At 41.6% G+C, this 20,836-nt stretch overlaps 1 protein-coding gene across 2 annotated transcripts in view; it reads right to left on the bottom strand.

Moving 5' to 3' along the window:
- The window catches only part of NCEH1 (neutral cholesterol ester hydrolase 1), a 58,933-nt gene that overhangs the window by 12,794 nt on the left and 25,303 nt on the right, over positions 1–20,836 (bottom strand). The window contains exons 1-3 of one of the 2 annotated variants that reach the window (XM_042956076.1): positions 8,761–8,791; positions 4,335–4,563; positions 2,380–2,449 (exon numbers count right to left, since the gene is read on the bottom strand). In XM_042956076.1, coding sequence (XP_042812010.1) covers positions 2,380–2,449; positions 4,335–4,563; positions 8,761–8,781 — 320 coding nt within the window. In that variant the 5' untranslated portion in view covers positions 8,782–8,791. Of the gene's footprint in view, positions 1–2,379; positions 2,450–4,334; positions 4,564–8,760; positions 8,792–20,836 lie in introns of those variants that run through there. The other variant, XM_042956075.1, reaches the window with a different exon arrangement.

Raw genomic sequence — 20,836 nt, 5'->3', positions numbered from 1 at the left:
AGTACACTACATAGATGAGGCACAATGGAAAGGTAAGATGAGAGCAGTCCTTCTAGATTTAAAAGAAATCTTAAAAACATCCTATCTATGTTTTATGATAAGCCTGGAATTAAAAGAACACCTGTTTTACTTGAGACAGATGGTGACGGGTAGAGAAGGGCATGTAGGAAGAATTTAGGCACGTTGCCCTTTGCTTATATTGAAGCCCTGGATGGTAAGGCCTGTGTGGAGAATCCTCACGGTGCCAAGTTAAGTAAGCCCAGTTTCCCTCCTTTTCTCAGGCTTTTGAGGATTTGAGGAGCTGGAGCTACACAGGAAACCACTGAAAAGTCCATGAGGCTGGTTCCTCAGTTCTGAGCTGTAGGGTCTAGCTCTATAATGGGGCTCAGCTACTTAAACAGCTCCTGCTTTTCTCTGGCCAGCTGCCCAGGCTAGATGATGCAATCCTTTACTTGAAGGTTCCTACATTATAAAACTGCACTGAGGGCCCTTGAGTGACCTGGGTGGTGTGTGGAGAGGCCAGGGAAGGCTGGGAGCTGTCCAGAGCTGTCTCGGAGGGCAAATCTGCTAAGGAGGAGCAATAACACTGCTCCGTGTGACGAAGTCTTCTGTTCCAGGATCACAGCTGCCCAAGTGACTTGGGACACCAGCCCTTCCCAGACCCTGCAGAAGAACAGATTCTCTTAGGTCTCAGATCTGGAGCAAGGGCACAGAGGGGATAAGCTATGGTGGAGATAGGCAGAGGGAAGAAGAGAGCTGGATGAGCTCCGGGTGTGGAAAGTGGTTAATGTTATAATCTTGTCGCTCAGCATTATCAGCTTTCTTCAATACTGGCTTGATATTGGATTAAAAATGTATAGGGGCCTCAACACCTGGGTTTAATGCCTCACTCTATTTATGTAACTTGCTAGCTATGTAACCTTATGAAGGTTACTTAACTTCTGGGCTCTCAATTTCCTCATCTATGAGAAAAATAACAAAATACTTACCTTGGATGATTTATATGAGAATTAAGAAAGACTCCTTATTCATTCCTTCCGTAAATATTTATTGAATACTCACTATCTGCCAGGGATGTCTCCAGGCACTAATGATTAACAATGAACAAAACAGGGGCTCCTGGATGGCTCAGTCAGTTAAGCGTCGGACTTCAGCTCAGGTTATGATCTTGCAGTCTGTCAGTTTGAGCCCCTCATGGGGCTCTGTGCTGACAACTCAGAGCCTGAAGTCTGCTTTGGATTCTGTGTTTCCCTTTCTCTCTCTGCCCCTCCCCCACTCATGGTCTGTCTGTCTCTCTCTCTCTCAAAAATAAACATTAAAAAAAATTAAAACAAATGGTGAACAAAACAGGCAAAAATCCCTAAAATCCCTCTCTTCATGGAACTTGCTTAGTCTATTTCAACCTAGCACACTACACACATGATAAGTATTTATTATGTATTAAATATTTATTATGGTCTGTCAGAGGTTGATGACAGTTCTGGAGGAAAATAAAACAGGAAAAGTGGGCTGCAACTTTAAATAGTATCAAGAAAAGCCTTGCTGAAAGGATGATATGTGAACAAAGGTCTGAAGGAGGAGAGACAATGTATGTAAATGCACTCACTGGCACATGCCTGCCACAGGACAGGTACCAGGATTTCTGTATTATTACTATCGCCACAATTGCTATAATTATTAGTCATACTGTTAGTAGTATTATTAATACTAATGACAATAACGGCATTGACTGAGAGTTGCTGAACACATTACATTTACAAGGTCTGAGATACAGAACGGAACTCCAGCAGAATGACTTTTCCAACTCCTAATTGGTTTTTAAATTTTATTTAAAAAAATTTTTTTGACGTTTATTCGTTTTTGAGAGAGAGAGAGAGACAGAGCACGAGCAAGGGAGGGACAGAGAGAGAGGGAGACACAGAATCCGAGGCAGGCTCCAGGCTCTGAGCTGCCAGCACAGAGCCTGAGGTGGGGCTTGAACCCACAAACCGCAAGATCATGACCTGAGCTGAAGCCGGATGATTAACCGACTGAGCCACCCAGGCACCCCTGGTTTTAAATTTTAAAAGGTAGTAAACAAAATTATTTCCTGCAGATAACTGATCGTATATTTTCCTCAATTTCCGTTAATTCTTTTCAGAACTTTTCCAGAAGTTTTCAAAACTAAAATAAAAAGATAATTCAAGGTGTTATAAAACTAGTTCAAGAAATTCTATGTTATATCAGAAAATCATTTTGTGTGACCTTGGGCAAATCCCTTCATCTTTCTGGATCTGTATTTTGCACTTTATTTTACTGATTACAAACTACAGTAACTAGATGGTTATCTAAGATCCCTTCTTAAAAATTATTTTTTTATGACTAGTATTAATTACTTACTCAATGGAGACAATGACAGCATTCAATTCTTCAGCCATTGCTGTGCACAGTTCATCGTAATACCTGATTTCTAAAAGAGACAAAGGAACAATCATTATTAAACAAGTTACTTAACACTGTCCATTCTTAAATTCTGCTAATCGTGGATTGCTCTTAGACTTGCACTTAAGTTATTAATAATAAAAACCATAAAAAGCAAATATCGAAATATGTATCATTAATAGGGTTACATATACAAATGCAAAAATTAAATCTGGTTTCTGATAAAATGCAATTAGTATAAAATAACAGGACATCCATATTAGGTTACCTTTGAATGCGTTTTTAACTAAGTAGCCATTGATTTCATAATAGGCTATGTGAAATGCACCAAATTCTGATTTTGTAGCTCTTCAAACATACGTGTTTTCAAAAAACACTGCAGATGAAGAGTTACCTCCTTAGAACTACATAATTTTTCTGTTTTAATATCTTTATTTGCTGCAATTCAATTGAATTCTTCCAATTTGAAGAACAGGATATTCTGTTTAAACCAACAAATAAAAAATAGAATTTTAGGAAGTCTTAGCATTCTTAGAAACAGGATCCAAAGATGTGCAGTGACAAACAATTTTAATACATAAAAGTTGAATCCCTTAGCTCTTCTTTCAATAAACTAAGAGATGAATTTGCCTACAGAGAGCCAAATATTACTTTAATTATACATTTTCCAAGGCAGTCTTAGAACCAGAAGTTCAGTAACTACATAACCACCTGCAGAGAGCCCACAGCCCGAGCTCTTCCTCTGGCAGGAGTGATCAGTCAAAATTATGGGGAAAAGGTCATGTGAACTCATAATCCATGCCATTTCCAGCACTTACACTTCCTGGTCTCCAAGGAATGTCTCACTGGGCAAGTGTCCAATACTATATAGATTGCAATCATTTCTGTTACTCCTTTTTGTATTCTCATCCCCTAGCACACATTAGGGTAACCAAAAGTGTAAGATTGTACATAACTATTTGAGTTTTTCTACTGGAAGTCCTGTACCCCCAGAGAACCCCTCAGTCCTGGGCAAACCTACTTAGTAAACATCTGTTGAAAACTTGAACAAATCCGTGAAATCAAAGAATAAATAATGAATATGAAATGGGATTATAAGAAACAGTTATACTTCTTTGGCCTTTGCCACATGAAACAAATGTTATATAAAAACACAAACTGGAACAAGTTGTCATTGCCTTAAACCTAGGGGATGCCAAAAGCTTTGGGCTAACGATGCGGTAGTGGCTCCATAATGACAGGCAGAGATAAGGCCCTTACTTCCTCCTTGGTATTCTTTCCACCAGGCTGCTCCACTTGGCTGCCTGCCATTTTGAATGTGTTCTGCTCATGAAAGTTATCCGACACCAACAAGAATATTCTTGAATTTTGCAGCATTGTTTCCTTCTAATGGTGGTACACCCTTTATAGTTTCATCTTTGGTTTCATAAGCAGATGGAACGTGGATGAGTTAATGTAGGTATTCAGAAACACTGGTCCTATTTCATAGAAAAATGTCTTCAAACACAAGTTGGCAAAAGAGCTGCAGATAATTTCCTCCTATTCCAGCCCAGCGAAACTTCAACTTGTTTTGGTGGAGAAAGCTATTGTCAGCCCTTCACATGAGTTAGCCTATGATTTCGGTCACAGGAAATATTTTCAAAACAGTGGGCCTGAATTAACAAGCAGTAAACAGGTGGGCAAAACCTTTATGTATGTAGGGTAATCATAGAATCAATCATCAAAAACCAGGACCCCTTTGAGTGCAAAAAGGGGACACTACTGACAATCCTGCTGGGATAATAGAGGTAGCTGAGACTGTCCAGGGGAACCAAGTCAAATGGCCCTTACCCAATAAGGAAGTCAAACTCAATCACACATCCCTCCCAGGGCCAACCACAATCCCAAACAACCTGACAGTGACCAGGACATACTTGCACTGGCTAAAGCCCAGCCTCCTCCATGGATGTAAACAACGCTGCGTTTCAAAGGCTCTTCTGGCTTTGGGGAGCCCTCAAACACTCTGACCTCCACACCGTCAAAGTCAGTATCGGTCACCTTCACCTGAGGAGACGACCAGGCGCTTTTCTTGCCAAAAGAAACGATGATAAAATTCAGTGCGAGCAGATGATGGCTCAGGCCCAGGTAGTGGATCAGGTTGCTCTGCAGGGAGAGGGAGGGAACACAGAGGGAGGGTATGAGTCAACTCCACCACCACCAGGGCCACACTCACCCACTCTTGGTGTTTGAATTCCTACAAGCAGCTGACAGTACTCTTGAGGACCCACTGCCCACTTTTAATACAATAACAAATTATATTTACTTTTTGCTTTTAGAGCCTGCAAAGTATTTTCATACATGAGATCTGATTTTTCGGATTAGCTCTGAGAGGGAAATTGGACAGGTATCATCAGTCCCATTTTACCAAGACGGCTTAGAAATTAAACATGACCGTTTGGCTGGATAAGTGGTAGTTCTAGGACTGAAAACTAAGACTTGTGCATTTTAGGATTTAGTCCTTTTCCTCCTCCTCTCCATCAGCAATCACAGGTCCAATAACACACTAGGAATTGAGGAAGAATACTTTATCTAAATGCAAATAAAAGAGAGAGAAGTTTTATATTTACTATAAGTATCTTTAAAGTGTTTTGTAGCTTATATACTTAAATGTGTCGGTTGTTTTGAGAGTAGAAGAAAGAAATGAGTGTGGGAAAGGCAAACAGCCAGTTAACTCTGGCTCCAGCACTGAGAAGCAGAACGCCTCAGACGTTACCAGGAGCTTTTCAGAAATGTGCAAAGAACATACAGTCTGCCATCACTTGTCCTTTGAACCTGAGGGCATTGAGCTTTGCATTAAGTGTCTGCAGGAAGTTACTTGGTTGGAGAAAGAGCAAAGAGAGAAGAGACCCAAGTCATCCATCCAGCAAAGACCCTACAGAGTGTATTCCCCTCTTTGCACTTTTAAAAAAATGTTTATTTATGTTGAGAGAGACCAAGAGCATGAGCAGGGGAGGGGCAAAGAGAGAAGGAGAGAGAGAGAATCCCAAGCAGGCTCCACACTCAGCCTGAACCCGGTGTGGGGCTCAATCCCGTGACTGTGGGATCATGACCTGAGCCAAAATCAAGAGTCAGACACTCAACTGACTGAGCCACCCAGGCACCCCTCAACCTTTCCACTTCTTACACAAGGTCTTCCTATTGAGTAGACTTATCAAACTAACCTCTCAGTAAGACTTAATGGCCACGGTTCAAAGCCAGATAACTGGAAGCCATGTGGCAGTGAGTGACTAGTCCAACTAGTGTCCAACAAGTGTCAAAAAGAGGCAGGAAACTTTCCTGACACTGGTGCATGAATTTAGATACTATATCTCCTCGAGACTCTCCAACCTAGGAAAGAAGGACAGCTAGAGAGTAACAGTGCCCTTCTGGAAAATATGAAACAGAACACTGATGATTAGTGAAACATTTCATGTCATCATAAGATCAAGAAACAATGTTACTAGCAGAAATCAGGACTATTTAAAGTCTGTGATGCACCATAATACAGCTTCCCAGAATAGGCATGCAGCACGCTGGTGTGCCTCTAAGAGGGTACACACGTGCTAGAATACTGATCCCCTCAGCCCCTGAGGAGCTAAGCTCCAGAGAGCCCTTTACCCCAATGTCCCATATAAAGTATTATTATTATATATGTATACCTGGCCATGAAGTGAGCTGAAAAATGCTGCATTATAACACCATGAACCAATGTTTATGAAAAACAAGAACAAGAGGCCATTAATCTAACCACGAAGAGCTATTTCAGTAATTTCATTAATATTTGTTTGCTGGCAATATAGGCAGCAGAGCAAATAAATATTAATAAAATAATTCAACTTCTATATGTATCAGTTGCCCAATTTACTGAAAAGTTAAAACAACTGATAGTGTTTTTTTAAAGCTTATTTATTTTCAGAGAGAGAGAGAAAGAGAAAGAGGGAGAGAGAACACATGTGCGAGTGGAGGAGGTACACAGAGAGAGAAAGAATCCCAAGCAGGCCCTGTGCTGTCAGAGTAGAGCTCTATGCAGGAGTCATTTGCAGGAGTCAAATGATCCCACAAACTGAGATCATGACCTTAGCTGAAATCAAGAGTTGGATGCTTAACTGACTGAGCCACCCAGGCACCCCACAACTGATAGTGTTCTTGCTATGAAATAAATGTATGTGATAGGAAATAAATTCACATGCACAGAAGGGGCCCAGTTGGTTAAGCATCCAACTTCAGCTCAGGTCGTGATCTCACAGTTCTTGAGTTTGAGCCCCGCATCAGGCTCTGTGCTGACAGTTCAGAGCATGGAGCCTGCTTCAGATTCTGTGTCTGCTTCTCTCTGTCCCTCCCCCATTCACTCATGCTCTTTCTCTCTCTGTCAAAAATAAGTAAACATGAAAAATATTTTAATTTAAATTAAAAAAACTCACATGCACAGAATTCTAATTCTAACCAAATCCAATTTGGCAAATTGGATAAAGGTAATCATCATTTGAGTTTTGTGGTAAAATGTCAGTCTTACTGAGGGTATACTGACTTCTGCCAGGACATAACTAAGAATCACTGCATTCACTAAGATTCTAGAGTTCACACTTGTCAATATCGTTATCAATTAATAGAGAACACACAGGATCCATCCCATTTCTTGCAGGACAAGTAGCATGATAGCATGGACTAAGGAAATATGAACAAACCAATGGCAGGCTTGCATCTGTTACTTTCTGGACTATTTTTTTTAAGTCGAGTGAAGACTATTCAATACTTTAAACAAATCATATATGAGTTTCTTCAATTATAGGAAAGCTGCAAAAGATGTGAATTGTCTCTCCAAGACAGATTAGAGAAGATGGCTCATTTTATAGAGAACCCACCTCGGGTTTCCTTCATGCACTGCATGCTCTGAATGCATGCAATCTTGACTCAATTTGCCCATGCCTTTCCAAAAACAGCTCTACCGTGTCAGATCGCTTGCACGAACAGAATTTCTCAACAACTATCTGCATTGTTCACCATACTGTCAGGGTGGCTCAGGGGCAGGAGGGTTGATTCAAGAAGGGGTAGTTTATATGGAGAAAAACAGATGAGCAGATAGGAATAAGAAAGGGTCAGAGAGGTGCTAAAATAAAATAAGTAAATAAAATTTTATTTCTTGCATCCTTGCATTTGTGAAGTGAGATTCAGATCCATCTCCAAAAACATTGCAAATTAACAAAGTTTTCTGAAACCTCTTTAGAAGTAGCTGGAAAGTTTCAGTAGCACAAAGAAGCAGGCCAAGTGTTAAGAGCCCCACAGGTTAAGAATTGACCAATTCTTGGCAAGTTCTTGAAGTACTTTAGGGCAGTGCTATAGATCTTAAAACTTGCCCCCATAACCATTCTAGGATTTAGGAGAGAAATTCTACCTGAGGAGATAGAAGGGGTGAAGGGTCATTACTCATTACACCTCAGTGGAACCAGACACAACAAAATAGGGGGGCCACTGGCTCCCTACCCAGGTATGATGGCCAAAGATCAAAGGACAAGCAAGAATCAAAGGTACCTGGTGGCTCAGTAGTTAAGTATCTGACTTTGGGCCAGGTCATGATCTCAGGGTTTGTGAGTTCAGTCCCATGTCGGGTGACCTCAAGCCCCGGCTTCAGTGAGCCCTGCTTCTCTCTCACTTTCTCTCTGCCCCTCCTGGGATTCTCTCTCTCTGCCCCAAGCTCATTTGCTCTCGCTCTCTCGCTCACTCGCTCTAGCTCTCTCTCTCTCAAAAAACAAATAAAAGAACAACAAAGAATCAAAGGAAGCCAAGCAGAAACTGTACTCCGTTTCTCAATATACAAGTTAGTTATTATGTTTGTGAATGGGGTTGTTCTCTGTTAATTCATTCAACATGTAAATTATGAGATATATTCCAAGGGCAGGGAAGCTTAAGGTGGAGAGAGACAACCTTTCTGGAGCTTGGGGAAGTAGAAGAGAACCAAGATTTGTAAATGAATAGCTGATGTTAGCTAAGCAATACAAGCACTAAGAGAGATCCAGATAAAGAATTACTTCTGTTTGTTCTTCCTGGGATGAAATCCAGTAAGGCTTCTAGCCTAAATGGTGGCTTAATGGAAGAGGAAGCATGGGTAGCAAAGAAAAGGGTCGGAAACCAAGATGTGAAAGTATTGGGCAAGTGCTCTAATTCAGACACATATGGGAAGGTCAGGTAAACAAGGGAAGCGAAGGCGGGGGAGCATGGAAATAAAAGGCTAAATCTAAGAGGCATGGATAGCAGGCACCAAGGTCAACAGCACAGACTCCAGACCTAGAGTGCCTGAGTGAAAAGCCCAGTTCCTCCACTTACCAGCGGTGGGATCTTGGGCATCCCAATACTAAACCTCTCTGTGTCTTGATTTCTCATCTAAAGACAGAAATATAATACCAACTACTTCAAAAGATTGTTGTGAAGCTTAAAACAGGCAAAAACACCTAGAGTAGCACCTGGCACATACTAAGCCTTATATGGGTTAACTGTTATTATTATACCCCTGATTCAGCAGGTCATTGCATGAAGAAACGTGAGCCCAAGGACTGTCCAGTATCTCTAGGGAAGCTGGGACTATCATTTTTCCTATTATGTACATTTGTAATGAGGACCACACTGATGACCAAGTTCTGAAATTATTATGGGGTAAACAGATGTAAAATAATTGTCTCTAAAAAGTTCATTTGTATGCTCACGTCAAAGGGGGAAAGGGGAAACTGGGGAAAAGCTATAGTACACTGACACTACCAATGCATCAGTAACTTAGCCTGGGTTTCAATTTCAACACGAACCAACCACATTAAATACTTAAAACATCTATTGTAACTCACTACCTGCCTCATCTCCCATATTCAAAGGTTTAAATTCTGTCAGTGGTTCTCCCAACTTTACCAGTGATGGCCATTTTATCCTGCAAACACCTTTTAAATTCTCCTAGGCAGATTCTGTTCAATTTCGTACTACAGGAGAAAAAAAAAAATTCATGGAATATCTGCATGAAAATTTGTGGTCATGTTTTTTTTTTAAACATGCTAAAGTTTGCGTGTATTTTTAAATGCAGATTTTTTTATTGACATGCAAATTATATGCCTCACATTTAAGCCCTCTGTAGGGATCACATGCGATTCACTAATGCAGAACTTTTGTTCTACAGGAAAACATAAGGTCTGTGGCAAGAAACTACCGAAGGTCATATAAGTATACTTCAAGTATTAATTAGGCACTTACTGTATTAAAGACTCTGCTACATCCTCTAAGAATGCAAAGGTCGGTAAAAGATGGACTGAGTTCAGAATTTAAATCTTGACTGATTCCCTCCCTTTCCCCAAATTTCCATCTCTCCTTAAAGCTTTCATAGTTCTCTGAACTTTCTCTAAGACTTTAACTTTTAAGAAAAATCCTCTGATTTTAAAGCATTGATTCAATTTTTTTTTTAATTTGCATACAAAACAAATCATGCCTGCAGGCCAGATTAGGACTAAGGACTACCAGACGCAAATTCCGATGTAGAGGTAACCTGGTCCTACGATGGAAGGTACAGCTGGAAAAATGGTAGCTGGAAAGGGTAAATTAATGCCCTTAAGTACAGGCCCTAGTTGTCCCTGGTGAAACAGCAAAGATTTTTGGACACTTTTTTTTTTTTTTTTTTTTTTTTAAGATTTTAAAGTAATCTCCACACCCAACATGGGGCTCAAACTCACAACTCCTCAATCAGGAGTCATATGCTCCCCTGACTGAGCCAGCCAGGCACCTCGGACATGTTTTTTTGTAATGAGACTCTACTTTGGGAAGAATTTTAGCTGTGGTATAGATAATAGATTGGTGAGAAAAGAGATTGGAGACAGAGGTTAACAGCTGTAAGAATTTGGCAACTGTCTACCGGAAAGAAAAATGAAGGTCTGCCCCTGGAGAATACAGAGGAGGAAACTATACCAAAGAGATCACTGAGGCAGAGTTGATGGAAAGATAAGTTCCATTTCAGAATTATTCCCCCTAAAGTCAGCAGAATACCTAGGCAGATGGGTCCAAAAATGCAGGCAGTAAATGTATAGTCAGAGATCCAAGGGGCTGAGGCCTGGAGGAAGAACTCAGAAGTAACTATTAATAACTCAAACAACCTACAAATATGCAAACATGGGAACATCCTAGGGATGTTCACAACAGATGATTATGATAGGGTACAGAAATTTCAAAAATAGAGATGTGGTACCTTTAGTACCTTTATGTGACCCAGCCTAGAAGAGAAGAGACAGAGGCTGTCCAAAGAGGCTGCCTGGGCACACAGCATCAGCTAAGTTGAAGTGAGTTTTAATAGATGCTCAGTTGGCTGGAGACAGGGAGGAGGGCGGGAAAAGGCGTGCAGATATATGTGGCTGTGGGGCAGGCGTTCCACACTTCCCTCTCCTGCCCACCACCACACTTTCAGTATCACTTTCCTCCAACAGGGGTGGAAAGTCATCAAAGTCTTCTTTCCTAGTCCCACCCAGATTACAAGGATAAACATATTCCCTCTCCCTTGCTGGGGCTGGATCTCCATTTCGACCCAACTCTGATGAAAGGATAGGGCTGGCTGAACACCATTCCTGGGAGGCTTTAGGCCATACAGTAAATTCCACCACTAAATTCCATCAGGGAAGTCAGTTTTGCTGAGGGAAAGCAGGAATTGTAAAGCTGAAGAGAATAAAGACTGAAATCTTGGGAACACCATCTGTTAACACAGCTGGGAGGCAGAAGAGAAAGAACCAATCATTAAAAGATTACCCCACCCCACCCCCTGAAAAAAAAAAAAAAAAAAAAAGAGGAAGAATTCATCGTTAGCTGGCAAGAGAGACAAGAGACTGAAGAAGTTAAGGGGGAAGAGAGTTTCAAGAAAAAGCAAGTTGTTAAATGCCTGTGGAAAGGCCAAATCAGTCACGGGTGTTGGCAGTGGGGTCATGGGATCATTGGCGAACCTAGTAAGTACTGTTTAGTCAGAGATAAGGGGCTGGGAGCCAGATTGTAATGGGTTGCAAAGTGAGTGGGAGTGAAGAAATAGAGATAGTGAAGGAAGAGGAGTACTTTCACAGCTGAGATTAGGGAAGCAGTCAGACAATAAACAGGCTGAGGGAGAGTAAACAAAACCTGTTTTGTTTTGTTTTAGGTGAGAGACTTGAGCCTGGTGGTAAGGAAAGAGCCTGTGAATAAGGAGAGACGAATGTTGAACAGGGTGGGGGGGGGGGGGGGGATGACAAGTGAATTGAGACCCTAGAGGAAGAAGAAAGGATCTGGCAAAGAAATGGAAGGGTTGGCCTTGGGGGAGGCCGTAGCAGGTGAGCTTAGAGTAGGCAGGGAAAGAAGCGGAGATAAATCTCTCAATGGAAGCTGACTTCTGTTGAGATTGATTCTGTCTTTACCCCAGAGAAGACAGGGGTTTTTCATAGATCAACCTCTTTGAAGGCAATTCATTACAGCTTGGCTCGAAGCCCTGAATCTCTGGCAAAAAACAGGCCTTACTGGGTTCACCAATGACCTACCTACTTGGCCTCTCTATAGGCAGTTAACAACAATTTGCTCTTCCTTGACACTCTCTTCCCCCCCTTAACTTCAATATCTTGTCTCTCTTACCATACTAATAATTAACTGACATCAGGTCAGTAGCTTGAAACTGGCCATGATGGTAATATGCACATCACAGAAATCAGCAATAGCTACAAATCAGGGTTCCCTCAATTCCCGTTCCCCCTCCATCCCACAGAGGGCACTCCACCACTCTATTTCACCCCTTCTCCTTCCCTACTCATCCAGAAGATAGCATAGTGTTTTATAGTGCAGACTATGAGGTCAGTTGGTCAACATTCAATCCTGGCTCTGACACTTACTAGTTGGGTGATTCTTAACAAGTCAGCAAACCTCCGTGTGCCTCAGTTTCTTTACTGTAAAATTGGAAGTGATCATAATATCTACTCTACCGTGTTTTTTAAAGGATAGCTGGCATAACAGAATATAAGTGCTCACAGTGTTGCCTCTTTTTATTTGCTTATGTCAGGCCTTCACAGCATTTCAGTCTGCCGTATAATATAGTCTTGCTCCCTCAGCGAGGAAGAGCCAGGCTAAATCACCAGCTGCATGTTCCTAAACTGGGTGATATACAAGGACTTCAAGGCAGCAGGGCTCTTTAACTGATAGAAACCCCATCTTCCTAGGTATTTCATGCTTCTTGGTGCAATTGTGAATGGGATCAGTTTTTTTATTTGTCTTTCTGTTGCTTCATTATTAGTGTATAAGAATGCAACTGATTTCTGTACATTGATTTTGTATCCTGCGACTTTGCTGAATTCATGTATCAGTTCTAGCAGACTTTTGGTGGAGTCTATCGGATTTTCCATGTATAATATCATGTCATCTGCAAAAAGTGAAAGCTTGACTTCATCTTTGCCAATTTTGATGCCTTTGATTTCCTTTTGTTGTCTGATTGCTGATGCTAGAACTTCCACCACTATGTTAAACAACAGCGGTGAGAGTGGACATCCCTGTTGTGTTCCTGACCTCAGGGAAAAAGCTCTCAGTTTTTCCCCATTGAGGATGATGTTAGCTGTGGGCTTTTCATAAATGGCTTTTATGATGTTTAAGTATGTTCCTTCTATCCTGACTTTCTTGAGGGTTTTAAGAAAGGATGCTGAATTTTGTCAAATGCTTTTTCTGCATCGACTGATAGGATCATATGGTTCTTATCTTTTCTTTTATTAATGTGATGTATCGCGTTGATTGATTTGCAAATGTTGAACCAGCCCTGCATCCCAGGAATGAATCCCACTTGATCATGGTGAATAATTCTTCTTATATGCTGTTGAATTCGATTTGCTAGTATCTTATTGAGAATTTTTGCATCCATATTCATCAGGGATATTGGCCTGTAGTTCTCTTTTTTACTGGGTCTCTGTCTGGTTTAAGAATCAAAGTAATACTGGCTTCATAGAATGAGTCTGGAAGTTTTCCTTCCCTTTCTAGTTTTTGGAATAGCTTGAGAAGGATAGATACTATCTCTGCTTTAAATGTCTGGTAGAACTCCCCTGGGAAGCCATCTGGTCCTGGACTCTTATTTGTTGGGAGATTTTTGATAACTGATTCAATTTCTTCACTGGTTATGGGTCTGTTCAAGCTTTCTATTTCCTCCTGTTTGAGTTTTGGAAGTGTGTGGGTGTTTAGGAATTTGTCCATTTCTTCCAGGTTGTCCAATTTGTTGGCATATAATTTTTCATAGTATTTCCTGATAATTGCTTGTATTTCTGAGGGATTGGTTGTAATAATTCCATTTTCATTCATGATTTTATCTATTTGGGTCATCTCCCTTTTCTTTTTGAGAAGCCTGGCTAGAGGTTTGTCAATTTTGTTTATTTTTTCAAAAAAACCAACTCTTGGTTTCATTGATCTGCTCTATAGTTTTTTTTTTTTTTTTTTAGATTCTATATTGTTTATTTCTGCTCTGATCTTTATTATTTCTCTTCTTCTGCTGGGTTCAGGGTGTCTTTGCTGTTCTGCTTCTATTTCCTTTAGGTGTGCTGTTAGATTTTGTATTTGGGATTTTTTTTGTTTCTTGAGATAGGCCTGGATTGCAATGTATTTTCCTCTCAGGACTGCCTTCGCTGCATCCCAAAGTGTTTAGATTGTTGTATTTTCATTTTCGTTTGTTTCCATATATTTTTAAATTTCTTCTCTAATTGCCTGGTTGACCCATTCATTCTTTAGTAGGGTGTTCTCTTTGTAAAATATCTGTATGCTGAAAACTATAGAAAGCTTATGAAGGAAATTGAAGAAGTATAAAGAAATGGAAAAACATTCCATGCTCATGGGTTGGAAGAATAAATATTGTCAAAATGTCAATACTACCCAAAGCTATCTACACATTCAATGCAATCCCAATCAAAATTGCACCAGCATTCTTCTAGAAGCTAGAACAAGCAATCCTAAAATTCATATGGAACCACAAAAGGCCCCAAATAGCCAAAGTAATTTTGAAGAAGAAGACCAAAGCAGGAGGCATCACAATCCCAGACTTTAGCCTCTACTACAAAGCTGTCATCATCAAGACAGCATGGTATTGGCACAAAAACAGACACATAGACCAATGGAATAGAATAGAAACCCCAGAACTAGACCCACAAAAGTATGGCCAACTAATCTTTGACAAAGCAGGAAAGAATATCCAATGGAAAAAAGACAGTCTCTTTAACAAATGGTGCTGGGAGAACTGGACAGCAACATGCAGAAGGTTGAAACTAGACCACTTTCTCACACCATTCACAAAAATAAACTCAAAATGGATAAAGGACCTGAATGTGAGACAGGAAACCATCAAAACCTTAGAGGAGAAAGCAGGAAAAGACCTCTCTGACCTCAGCCGCAGCAATTTCTTACTTGACACATCCCCAAAGGCAAGGGAATTAAAAGCAAAAATGAACTATTGGGACCTCATCAAGATAAAAAGCTTCTGCACAGCAAAGGAAACAATCAACAAAACTAAAAGGCAACTGATGGAATGGGAAAAGATATTTGCAAATGACATATCGGACAAAGGGCTAGTATCCAAAATCTATAAAGAGCTCACCAAACTCCACACCCGAAAAACAAATAATCCAGGGAAGAAATGGGCAGAGGACATGAATAGACAATTCTCTAAAGAAGACATCCAGATGGCCAACAGGCACATGAAAAGATGCTCAATGTCGCTCCTCATCAGGGAAATGCAAATCAAAACCACACTCAGATATCACCTCATGCCAGTCAGAGTGGCCAAAATGAACAAATCAGGAGACTATAGATGCTGGTGAGGATGTGGAGAAGCGGGAACCCTCTTGCACTATTGGTGGGAATGCAAATTGGTGCAGCCACTCTGGAAAACAGTGTGGAGGTTCCTCAAAAAATTAAAAATAGACCTACCCTATGACCCAGCAATAGCACTGCTAGGAATTTACCCTAGGGATACAGGAGTACTGATGCATAGGGCCACTTGTACCCCAATGTTTATAGCAGCACTCTCAACAATAGCCAAATTGTGGAAAGAGCCTAAATGTCCATCAACTGATGAATGGATAAAGAAATTGTGGTTTATATACACAATGGAGTACTACGTGGCAATGAGAAAGAATGAAATATGGCCCTTTGTAGCAACATGGATGGAACTGGAGAGTGTGATGCTAAGTGAAATAAGCCATACAGAGAAAGACAGATACCATATGGTTTCACTCTTATGTGGATCCTGAGAAACTTAACAGAAACCCATGGGGGAGAGGAAGGAAAAAAAAAGAAAAAGAGGTTAGAGTGGGAGAGAACCAAAGCATAAGAGACTCTTAAAAACTGAGAACAAACTGAGGGTGGATGGGGGGTGGGAGGGAGGGGAGGGTGGGTGATGGGCATTGAGGAGGGCACCTTTTGGGATGAGCACTGGGTGTTGTATGGAAACCAATTTGACAATAAACTTCATATATTGAAAAAAAATAAAAATTAAAAACAAACAAAAAAAAAAAACCTGAGAACAAACTGAGGGTTGATAGGGGGGTGGGAGGGAGGGGAGGGTGGGTGATGGGTATCGAGGAGGGCATCTTTTGGGATGAGCACTGGGTGTTGTATGGAAACCAATTTGACAATAAATTTCATATATTAAAAAAAAAAAAAGAAAGAAAGAAACCCCATCTTCAAGGCTTCCTTACAAGAAAAGGCTATGATGAATCAGTTTGCATTATCCCTGCCTTGAAATTTTTGAACAAGGGCAGAAAGGGTTAAGGAAAAAGGACTGAGAAGAAAGAACACAGACTTTACATAGAGACAAGTCCTGGTTCTCTTGTTTATTAGCTATATGACCTGGGCAAGCTTCCTAAGTTCTCTGGGCCACAGTTGCCCAGATAAAAAGAGGAGGAAAGTACACATGGGGAGTAAATCCACATTACCTATTGTTGTCCCCTCTCTCTGGAGGTCCTGAATTGACAGAATCCCATCTGGCTAAGGACCCTTCCCACGCCTGACCTTCCTCCAAGTTTCTCTCATTTCTTTTAGTCAGCATTATTTTTATAAAAAAACAAACAAAAAAAAAAAAGAAAGAAAAGAAAAACAACTTCTGTCTCACAGAGTAGGCATGGAACAAAAGAGTTCAGTTTGGGGCCCTGTCGTACTCTCTCCATATACCCAAACAGTGGAGAGAATTATTAAGCAAACCTGTGAAGCACAAATATAATTATGTAACAGTAGGACTCTGATGAGATTACTTTATTACAAAATTTCAAATTGGTTTAGTGTCATATCCAAGGATTTCATTACAGGCTACAAAGCAAACCTGAGGAGAATCTCACTGCTGCTAAATTAGCACGGTAATCTAGAACCACAGGATCTGACACCCTAGCCCCTTCGCCCTAAAACCTTCACTTTGTTCTCACACTCCCAGGGTGGAAATTCAGTCTGGGGGAGCACAGAAAAGGACAGGCTTGTCTCTTTCCAGTTCCTAAAACCTTTTGTTTCTTTTTTACTATGACACAGAAGACAAACATTTCTTTAAAAAAACTTCTTAATGTTTATTTTATTTCTGAGAGTGAGAGAGAGAGCGAGCACACAAGGTGGGAGGGGCAGAGAGAGGGAGACACAGAATCATCACAGAGCTGATAAGCTGTCAGCACAGAGCCCGATGAGGGGCTCAAACCCACGAACCGTGAGATCATGACCTGAGCCGAAGTTGGATGCTTAACCGACTGAGCCACACAGGTGCCCCAAGACAAACACCTCTACATCATCAAAGCACTTGCTTAGCTCCAAAAGCCTCCTATATTCTCTCAGGGTATGTCGAGGGGAATAATAGCTCACATGTACTGATGTTTGCTCTCTGCCAGTCTCTGTTCTCAGTGTGGGGGAGTCTTGGACCAAGTGTGGGTCCTGTCAGTCACCCAAGGTCACACAGGCAAGAAGTAGTGAGCTGAATTTGAACTCGACACTCCGATTCCAGAACTCTTAACCTCCAGAACTTCCAAAGGACACTCATGAGTCAATGTAGTTTGCAACCCATATCATAAAACCGTAAGATTTTACATCTGGAGTGAATATTTAGCCTCCCCTAAAACACAAAAGGAAACTAATCTCAGGGTCAGCTGCTCTCGCATAGTCTGGCCTTGACACTTGGGCTGAAGAGACACCCCCCATCTTCCCCTTTCCTCTTCCAGCTCTCCCTTGCCGGCACATTTCTCTCGTGACATCTCTTTCTAGCTCACTCTTCTTTGCCTTCCAAACACATGCTTGTGACAGTTGAAAGGAGACTTTAAAAACTTACTTTGAGTTCTTTTTCATTCACGATTCTGTTATCTCTAATAGCAATAACTAATTGTGAACTCCTTGGGACAAGGTCTGAGTCCTGGGGATCTAATTTCTTTTTGCCAGTGCCTCATGTACAGCTGGTCATAAACAAATGTCCTTCCTGAGGCTACTCATGCTGCTAAAAGCCTCCCTTGACTGCCAGGACAAGAGGCATTTGTTTTCATTGGAGTGTTCCAAATAGCAGCTGACTAAAGGCAACACAAAAGAATTAAACTTGGAAACAAAACCTCCCAGACTCCCTTCTGCTGTATGGCAATCCAGGGCTTGCCCACTCACACCCCTTGCTTGACTTCACAAGGGTGTTACACCTTTGTGTAACAAGGACACCCCAGAAGCTGGGGTCATCTTCTGCTTTACGGAAAATGCGGCCAGCGGCACATTAGATGTGACCTTTGAAAACGGGTTCTTAAATGGCATGTAAATCCAAAAGACAAGGCAAATGATTTGTATAGATATCTACAGACGTCTGAAGGGCCAGATTCGGATGATCATTATAATGAATTAAGACTCCTTTGTGCACATGCAGAGTGTGATTATAACAAATTAATGCATGCTGTGTGAAATATTTAAATTATAAAAATTACAATACTCTTTTGTACAACGCTTTACAGCTTAGAGCGGCTTGCACTTTCCCACTTTGATCTCACGAGGACCTGTGAAGTAGGAAAAGCAGGTATTACGCTCATTTTATGCTCATTTGAGGCTGAAAGAAGTTAGAAGCCTTCGCCAGGATTATAAAGCTCAAAGTGAGAAAGCAAGTACTAGAACCCAAACGCCCAACTGACTGACCCATCGTTCTCAGGGTTATGACTCAGAGCTCAGACAAAAATCAGTAACCAAGCCACTACAGAGCCTCTCACATCACACAAGGTTTGAACACTTAAGAGTGAAAGGTTTAAAAGCAGGGTGGGGAAGGGAAGTAGGTCAGGAAAAGTATCCCAAATTCTACTCTGCCAGAGGCATACTTGCCAGATCTGCTAGGCTGGTTCACGGTCAACGAAAACAGTACCTAAGAAAACTAACAACAGTACAAAGCTTTAATAGCAATTGGAATTTCTACACTCAGCAGTTTCAAGTTAAGGTAGTTCAGTCCCTCCTTGGCCCATGTGGCCCATGTGTCAAGAAGGCAGGCACAGGCCATTGTGATAGAATGTGGAGTCCCTAAAAATGGAGGTTTCACATCTACCCCAGGAGAAGCTTCTCACTTTAACACTCAGGAAACAGGAAAAATTTACTACTCCTTACACACAGTCAGTCAAGATCCACAATCACAAATGTATTTAATATTTAAAATATTAAGTTAAAATAAAAAGATCTATACAGCAGATAACTATATTGCCCTCCCGGGGTGAATTTATAGGTTAGATATCCTACTACAAGGAAAAGGCTATGGATCTATTTTTCATCTACTTGTTCAGCAAACATTTGAATGTTTACTGTGTTCCAGACACCAAGACTGGTAGGGAGACGAGGGGAAATACGAAGATAGGCTCCATCTTTAAGAAGCTGACGGTGTATAAGGTGGATATATACAGTGCAATGCAATAGTGTGATAAATACCAGAGATACAGACACAGAGAAAGAAGTAACAATTTCCACCCAGAGGAGTCTGCAATGGGTTTGCAGCGTGGGAGACATTTGGGCTGTGTCTTTAAGAACAAATAATAACTTGCCAGGAGAAAAGGGGGAAGAACATTCCACCCAGTGGAATAATAATGGAACACACAAAGGTGCAGAAGAGAAAGGCTTATTGGAAAGTTGGGATGGACTACTGTCCTGTGGTCCTGAGAACAGGGTTGGCCCTGTATTTTAAAATACCAAAATAGTATTAATTTGATGAGTTTGCATCTGGTCTTTATGATACTTTTATTTTTTTTTTTTTTTAACGTTTATTTTTGAGACAGAGAGAGACAGAGCATGAACGGGGGAGGGGCAGAGAGAGAGGGAGACACAGAACCGGAAGCAGGCTCCAGGCTCTGGGCCATCAGCCCAGAGCCCGACGCGGGGCTCGAACTCAGGGACCGCGAGATTGTGACCTGAGCTGAAGTCGGACGCTTAACCGACTGAGCCACCCAGGCGCCCCTATGATACTTTTAAAGAACATCTGTTCCCCCACCCTTACCCTATCCCCAGGACAAAACCCAGGGAAGCCAAAGTATGGCTCCACTTAGATAGCTCCCAACTGAAGAGACAAAAGGAATTTGGTTCACCAATAGATTAGCAAATTATTGATTTTTAAAATTTACCTGTTTTTAAGAGGTTTTTAAGAACTAGTTCTTTTATCTCTTATCTCTATTATCGCCATTAAATAATCATAGAAGCTGTCCAGTCCAAGGCTTCAAAGGGTGGTCCATAGACTGGCAGCATCTGAATGCAAATTCTTGTCAACTCTCCCTATTAAATTAGTGTCTCTGGGGGTGGGCCTTAGGAATCTCCCCAGGTAGTTCTTTTCCATGTTAGAGTTGGGAAATGCTGGCCTAGTTCAAAGTGTAAAACAGTGTTTCATTAGACAGGTTTTGTTTCAGGTCTTTTTGTTTTGTGTTTAATGTCAGCTCTTCGCCCAACGTGGCACTTGAATCCACGACCCTGAGATCAAGTCATATGCTCTACGGACTGGGCCAGCCAGGTGCCCTTTCAGCCAGGTGCCCCTAGACAGTTTTATTGTTACTGATTTTCTTTGCAACAGTAACGGGTGAACAAGTTTGAGACAACGTTGCTAAGATCAGGGCTTGCGGTGACAAGGCTCCGTTAGGTTTGAAGGAGCACTGCTGGCCTCAAGATCGACTGGTCCCTTTTATCCTTCGAGACACCTCCACTGTGAAGTCCCCCTCCCACACCCCCAACACCCACCCCAGCGGCCCCTGCTCGCGGAGAACAAAGCTCTTTCCTCCCGGGCAGGCCAGGCGCTCTGTGCGACGACACCCACCGCTTGAACGCATCTCCACTGCCGCACCTGTCCTTTCTCCGAGTGAGGTTTGCCCTGCGTCTGTCTCCCCTGTGAACTCTGAGCGCAGAAACCGGGCGGGGCCCTCCGCGCACACCAGTGCCCAGGCGGGCGCGCAGT

The sequence above is a fragment of the Panthera leo genome, chromosome C2 (genome assembly GCF_018350215.1).
Source record: "Panthera leo isolate Ple1 chromosome C2, P.leo_Ple1_pat1.1, whole genome shotgun sequence".
Lineage (NCBI taxonomy): Eukaryota > Metazoa > Chordata > Mammalia > Carnivora > Felidae > Panthera > Panthera leo.
This window is presented reverse-complemented; position numbering and strand designations above follow the sequence as displayed.